Source organism: Salmo trutta, chromosome 13 (genome assembly GCF_901001165.1).
Source record: "Salmo trutta chromosome 13, fSalTru1.1, whole genome shotgun sequence".
NCBI lineage: Eukaryota > Metazoa > Chordata > Actinopteri > Salmoniformes > Salmonidae > Salmo > Salmo trutta.
In genome coordinates, this window is record NC_042969.1 from 11366492 (window position 1) to 11373989 (window position 7498).

Sequence of the window (7498 nt, forward strand, 5' to 3'; positions counted from 1 at the left end):
AAATATATGCAAATGTTGGTGTGTGTGCGTGCGCGCGTGTGTGCATAAGGAAGAGTGTAATTTATGCAGCCGATACACAATTACTCTGGCATACATTTGCCCAGTCAGGGCCGCTCCCTCCCTAGTGCTTGTTTGGTTAGCTCTTATTAGCCGTGTAATATGAGCTAATGAGTGGAAGCCTGGAACACGGCAGGAGGACAGCCCTCGCCTGTGTGTGTGTGTTTTGAAACACTATACCCTCGGTAGGCAGGATGGGTAGTCTCGGATGCTTTCAGTCTGGAGTTATGTCTGATGAAACCTATCACCGCACTCCCTTAGACATCTCTCCTCTCCCCTCTCACAACATAGGGCCAACCATTTAGCATTACCCACATATTAGGTTGTTACGCCGCTACGACAACGCTTTGCCTTAAGAAATCCAAAACAAAAACACCATCACAGTGGGAAACAAATCCCGTATACGGTCTACTCTATCTGCCCCAATGAACTATCCCATCGCTAAAGCAATAAGCTGCCTCGCAGTTGAACATCCGTCAGTCTATGAGCAATCGGGTTTCAGGAATCTCATTATGCCTTTTAGAATTCAAAAAAACCCCGTGAATGATTTGGCCAGTCAGTGACCAATCAAACATCCCAATCGTACAAGCGCAATTGAAAAACGTCAGTGTCACTCTGCATTGATAACATCTGAACAGAATTCGGTCATCAGAAGAGGGATGTTGCCACTACATTGACGTGTGAGAAGCATCAATTACTTCGCAAGGAAACGGATATTGAAAAGAAAATCAGTTTCACATTGTTTTTACACCTCACTTCAGAATAGCGATACAGAGGCCCATCTACCCTTCCACTCTCTTCCTACTCATCTCACTTCCCTACTGGTAATTCTGTATCAGAAAAGTAGTACTTTCTACTGAAATAGAATGGAATGAGCATCTCTTCAAAGAATATGAAATACTACTTGTAAAGTGGATTTGAAAAGTACTGGCCCACAAAACCATGCAGGTAATGGTGTATCAGAAAAGTAGTACTTTCTATTGAAGTAGAAAGGAATGAGCATCTCTTCAAATAATATAAAATACTACTTGAAAAATGGATTTGAAAAGTACTGGCCTACAAAACCACACAAACAAGTCCACAGCTAACACCCACACAGATACGCTTGTAGATCCTCGACACAACTTGTTTTTTACACTTACGACACGCTCACACATGGAACACTGCTCACTGTGTACTAATTGGTACACACTCATACTGTACAAACACTCACACTCGTGTTTTGCACACTGTCAGAAATACTGCTACCTTTTTCTCTAACTGTAAAAAGAGCATTATCTTAGGGTAAAAATCCCTTTCGTCCAATTGTTTGGCAATTGCAGCAAGACAACTACACCACTTTTTGGCCAATGGGGTAATGTTTCTCTGAGCTGGCTGGGTAAATAAGAAAAATGACACACACGATTAGGGTTCACAAATGAAAATCAAACACCAACACTTTTCTCAACTAGAACCGCTGCCTCTCTCGCAAAAGCATTGCACAGTGCTCCCACACGTGGAACAAGTTACGCTACAGCGGTGATGGATACAGACAGTGTGTTTAGTTCAAACTTAAACGCAAATCAAAACATGTGGGCAAACACTTAACATCAAGGGGTAAAGGGTAAATGGTGCTCTATCCATCATTGCACCACAACTTTTTACTGTATACCAAGACCTAAGCCATACGTTACTTTATTTGGCATGTGCTGTAGCAAGCACCAAATACTCTCTAAAAATCGGGTGAATTCTCATCGGCAAAAATGCATAGTACATCTTCACCTTGAGTTTTTTCCGCTGTTTGGTGTCAGCTATTTCCTCAGGTTGCAACAGTATATTTTACTAGACTTTCTCCCTGTCCAGTGTTTACTACAGGTTGAGCCGAGGCACACCTGCCCCTAGACTGAAAATCAAAGCAGCACCCTGGTCCCCGCAACACACATACCTCTGCAAACTTAATGAGTGGGCCACAGCTGAAACCATTAGTTGGTCACCTGCACACTTTTAATGGGGGTCATAAAAGATGGTGGCCTCGCTCAAGCCAACTAATTGTTTACACGTTTAGGGGCAGCTGGCGAGAAACACTTGTTTCTGTTGCGGGATCCAATGAACTGGTGGCTGAGATTTAGCAGTGAGACAAAGAGCTGGCTATATGTATTTACGCGAGTCGCCATATTGTCACCACCATGCAATGTGTTAGATGGAATGTACAGGAACACGCTGCAACAGGGTGAATGCACTGAGGGCCTTGTTTGAACTATTGGACACTATTCCACAAGGCTCAGTAAAATGTAGCTGAATTGAATAGGGGGAAGGAGAGGAGAAATGCTCATTTCACGATAAGTATTTTGCTCTCTAACAAATAAGAAATAAGAGGTCAGACATATTCATTGACCTCAGGGATTGTGAATGATGATAGGTTACAGTGAAATGAACCTTGGACAAAAATCTCTCCCAAGACGACATGTGGTGATGTGAAATATGAGTGAGTGCCACACCGCACAAATATGTCTGTCTGTACAAATGGGTTTCTCCGTCCCATATGCCTGAGGCCAATAGGGAGTATTGTCTCCATATTTTGAGTCCAGTGACTGGCGATGATTGAGGCAGTGACGGATTGGGCTCTGGATATAGAATCCTGGGCTATCAGTCTCATCGGTTGAAGCCAGTGAACACGGAACACTCAGTCTTCTGCTAAGCTTGGGAACTTGCACTTTATTAAGTCGCCGCCCGCCCCCCCCCCCCTTTCCTCCTCCTAGCAGACAAAGACAGGGGCAACATAATTCACTTTGCTCGATTTTACAGTGGCAACTGGGGAGGGTCAAGTTAAATCTGTTCCTTAGTTGTGCAGACCACTCAGTCACACCCACACCCCTCCTCTCCCTGCCTCAGTGGAATGGCTGTTTTTGGGGTTAGATCGGGAAAGGCAGTTATGGTGGGCATAAGCTAGGGGAGTGTCTCTGAAAGCGATCCAGACCAATGCTTTGCACATTTAAAATCAGCAATGACCATTTCTTAATGAAACACTTTGCTATCCATAACAGATCTATCCACAACCACATTCTAGCGCTGAACAAAACGAACTCACAGTCTCCAGTTCCGTTTGTATGAACACTAGGTCACAAGCAGAGTACACTACGGTTCCAGAATCCAGAGAAGAAGTACTCTAGAGAGTACTTTTCCCTTACCCCATAACAAGCAACTTCATCTCCACGCACAAATGCAACTATTTTCTGCAATGTGACTTGACATATAGAAACTCAATGTTTGGGCATTGCCCCTCAAAGGCGTTTTGGTGAATGTACATTGCACTCCACAAAAGTCAAACACAAAAAAAGGACATGTCTGATGAGCTATGCATAATCTTTTTATGCACTGGGAAGGAGAATTATCCGACAACCTGTTATAAAAAAAGAAAATACTAAATATGATAAAATCGTATAGCAAATTGTCTCGGATAATGATTTTTTGGAAACAATTCAAATACTATAATAAATAACGAATGTACTGTCACTAATAAAAGCCACTTGTCTTATTTTTGCAATATCTTAATCTAGATAAGTGTACATTTTACATTTTCACTATTTCACTTAATCTAGATAAGTGTACATTTTACATTTTCAATAATTCACATAATATAAAGTGATGCACTTTAACAGTATATATCACCCACCGTATAGCCTATATCTGTTCAGCCAAATTGAAGTGTAGCTACCATTGCAAAGTAATGCAACTGTCAACCAGTACTGATCAATAACTTGTATACTGCCGACCACTCAACGCATATCACTTCTATGAATTCTCGTTGTGTTACAGAGGATAAATGTGTGACACATGGGTTTAATTAATGCGAAATTCAACTGCATGTCAGTTAAATGTCGCATTAAATGAAGCATCATTCAGTGAACACCAAATATTAAAACTGACATTTACAGTTATGCAGGTGCAGGTGCCGCTGCGGGTCGATTTTTCCCCAAAAGATATCATAGCAGCATTGTGATAAAGGGAAAATTGTGAACACATTAAAGTAAGTTTGTGGACTTAAAAATGGATTGACACCGTAAGAAAACCAGTATAGCCTACGACGTGTCGTCGACGCGCTCACCCGTGAGCGGACATGTCAATTGACCCGCTTATCGGACTTGAACTCCCGGGTGGATGTCTGTGTGTGCGACAGAATGACAACTAACACAGAATAAACGTATCTATCCTAGTTCATTATAACGTACTGCTGCTGTTGTCTAACATGACACCACCACTCGCGGCCTCGTGAAGAGCTGAGGGTCACTTACACGATAGGCCTATACTCTGAGCATATACGATATAGTCTCATCTTGCATGCTCAAAATGCACTGAAAAACGAATAGCATATTGAACATGCAAGATGGTAAAGGTGGGCTACAGTAGGCTTGCTCTTGTTAACCTTTTTGGCTGTTCATTTTTTTTGTTCAGACAACGGGATGTTGTCAAACTGTCGGCAACGTGCACCGGGCACCATAACAAATTGTTGATGCCGCAAACTGACGTAAATATTAACCTAAACTCAGGAGCAACGGTTTGAGTTGTTTACATTTTAATAGTAATTATAAATAATAAACATAGTATATCATATAATCTGCGATACCCTAATTCAAGGGACAGGGCAGGTTTGTCGTGACTATTTTCCGTGATGACAACTTTGGATGGTTAAAGATGTTCACGCAGAAACGTTCAAACCAAAAAGTAATTTGTCGGTAGGCCTATATAGAATTATTATCAGATTTTAAAGAAGAAAGCATAGGCATTTAACTGGTCTGGATTATTTCAGGTAAGCAGAAGTCATGTATTTAAACATTTGAGTGAAACCAATCAATTTATGCCAATACACTCACATCATCAATATTTTCAATACGATCACCTACCCTATTATTTATTTATATTATACAAACCGTGTTTTATTTGTTTCAGACCCAAACATCAGCATTAATCAATACTTTATCAATTTGAATTGATTTATGAAAATATTACATTTGATTAATTAAGCCCTTATAATTAATTATGACTTCAAAACAGCTTAAAAGTTACACTTGTAGGTAGGCTTAAATAATACAAAGGATATGTTCTCCTTGTGTGGCACAGTGAACCTGTTAACACGCTGTCAATCTTCACATCAATCATTTACAATAGCGCAAGCATGTCCATAAAATCGAGTTGCCCCACAGCTGGACACACAGCTATTTCGTATAGCCTAAATGAGTAACATTCGATTGAATGTGTCTTGGTATAGTTTAAAATTATAGAAAAGCAATGACGCTCATATGCATTCAATATGATGGGCCAACACTAATCTCATAGTTTAATGGATGCAACTTTACGCCTAGATCACATATAGGCATAGGCCTACATATGATAGTTATGTTAGGCTGTAAGTATGGACTGGCACTTGTTCAAAACAAAGTCTAATATAAATAATTTGGGGTTTTATTTAGGCTATGTGTAAGGGCTTCCTGAACCAATCAACGTATGCACAGATGCAAACTCTTCGAGGTGATCTTACTGTTGAGCCAACACTTCTGTGGAACGGTGTTTGGTTTACAGTAGGCCACTCGTGCGAGAGATATGATGCCGTTCTATTAGATGGAAGGTGCATGTTGTAAAGTTGAGTTATTTTCTTATTGGCGTCAAGAGTTTTCAATAACAGAAAATTGCTTGGAGCTCATTCGGGCATATCATGTGAAAGCGCATCGTTCTCAATGCCTTCCACTCACCACGCTTTGTGATGCTAGGCTGTTTACACATGCTACATGTTTACAAGTATTGGGGCACTAAGTTTAGAGTTGTTTTGCAAATCAATGCAGGATACAGTAGCCTACATAAAATGCCAACCGTTCTATCCGGAACGCAGTAAGCCTATACGTTTAGCGTTCCTGTGAGCGGTTCTCGTATAGGCTACGAGTGTATACTGTCGAGCAATCTGCAGTGATCTGTCAGCATCCTGTCCAGCGAATATCATATGTGCGTCTAGTTGATGTTTAACCTACCTTTGTGCTGCTGTGTTCGCGTCCAATATCCCCGCGCTCTGCATCCAAGAGCGGACCGGTGTCATGCCACTCGTGAGCGGTTCCTCTTTCATGGTCAAGGCTCCCCGCGGGAGGCTGTCCTGGATGGAGAACATGAAAGTAACCTTCTGGGAACTCTCTCTTAACCAAATCACAAGGCCACCTGGATTAACGACGAGCAACTGAAAAGGGAAGAATCTTCCCCAAAGTGCAACAAGGGATAGCGGTCCTTATCCAAAGACGAGCGTCGTATCCCTTTGGGTTTTTCCGCTTTATTTTTAATTCCAACCCCAGTTCAGTTCGCTCAAGCTTAACCGGTCTCAAGTTAAAAGAGGGTGGAGAGAGGGTGAGCGCTAGAACAGTTAAGCATCTCGAAGGAGAAGAATCAGCCGGGATCTAGGATACCTTTTCGTTGTGAGTAAAGAGAGGGGAGATGCCGAAGTTGATCAGAAGAAGGCGAACATACGCGCACGGGATTGTGAAATGAAAAGTGGGATAAAACAAGCGACTGCTTCAAAAAGGAGTAAAATGAAATGATTACCAAACAAGAGGGAGGGACGGACCATGCAAGGCTTGCTCTCCCAGGGGAAAAGGGGGATTGGGTAGCAAGAAATCTCATTCCCTCCCTCCCCGTCTCTTTATGCTTCCTCTGTCCCAGCGGAGCGCACCTTCTCTCGGGTTCGGAGGCTCTAGTGCTCTCGAGGGGGACAAGCATGGATTTGACAAGGGCGGAGACTAGTCCTTATATGGAAAAGTCATTTCAACGTCAATGGCAGTTCTGTCTTTTCATTGGCTGAAGTCATCAATTACGTCATGTTTTTGAATTCGCGGCAAAAGCATTCCCGGTGTTTACCTGTACTACATTGCACGCGTTGCTGAGCTGTGCGCGTGGACGCAAATATGCGTATTGCTTTACCTGATTAATCTGTCGATTTGCATGTTGGCCGACTTTTTGAATTGGCTCATAAAGGCATAATGATGACCTCTCATTTGAAAGCATTGACACTGTCCTTTGAGTGCAGAATTACTGAGGAGCACGGACGTCTGTGATTGATATTCACTGTACTGTGTTGTGGCATTGGACTGTATAAAATCCATTATGTTTGTAAGGAGCAATACACTTCCACAACATGTTCATTGGACGTCATTTGTTTTAGAAAGACATACCCACGTGCGCGCACGAACACACACACACACACAAACAAACATGCGCACACAGACACACTCCCTCTTCATACACACACGCACGCACACACTCAAATATATTTCACAATGATTGAACATTTTCTAATATCTCATGATGGGGAACAGAACAATTGTTGCCTTATGTCTTTCTTGAGGGGCCGGTAGCGTGCAGGAATTTTTTTGCAATCATGCTGCTCTTGGCTTTGTTGAACGGTATTTGTGAACAAGTTCAATGAGAT

The 7498-nt window shown here is 42.0% G+C and overlaps 1 protein-coding gene across 9 annotated transcripts in view; it reads right to left on the bottom strand.

The window, feature by feature from the left end:
• The window catches only part of LOC115205182 (transcription factor COE3), a 91734-nt gene extending 84962 nt beyond the window's left edge, over positions 1-6772 (bottom strand). For 4 of the 9 annotated variants that reach the window (XM_029770896.1, XM_029770894.1, XM_029770892.1 and 1 more), the window contains exon 1: positions 6057-6772. In XM_029770896.1, the coding sequence (XP_029626756.1) occupies positions 6057-6190 (134 nt within the window). In that variant the 5' untranslated portion in view covers positions 6191-6772. The remainder of the gene's footprint in view (positions 1-6056) is intronic. The other 5 variants (XM_029770889.1, XM_029770890.1, XM_029770891.1 and 2 more) reach the window with 2 other exon arrangements.
• Positions 6773-7498: the final 726 nt, after the last annotated feature.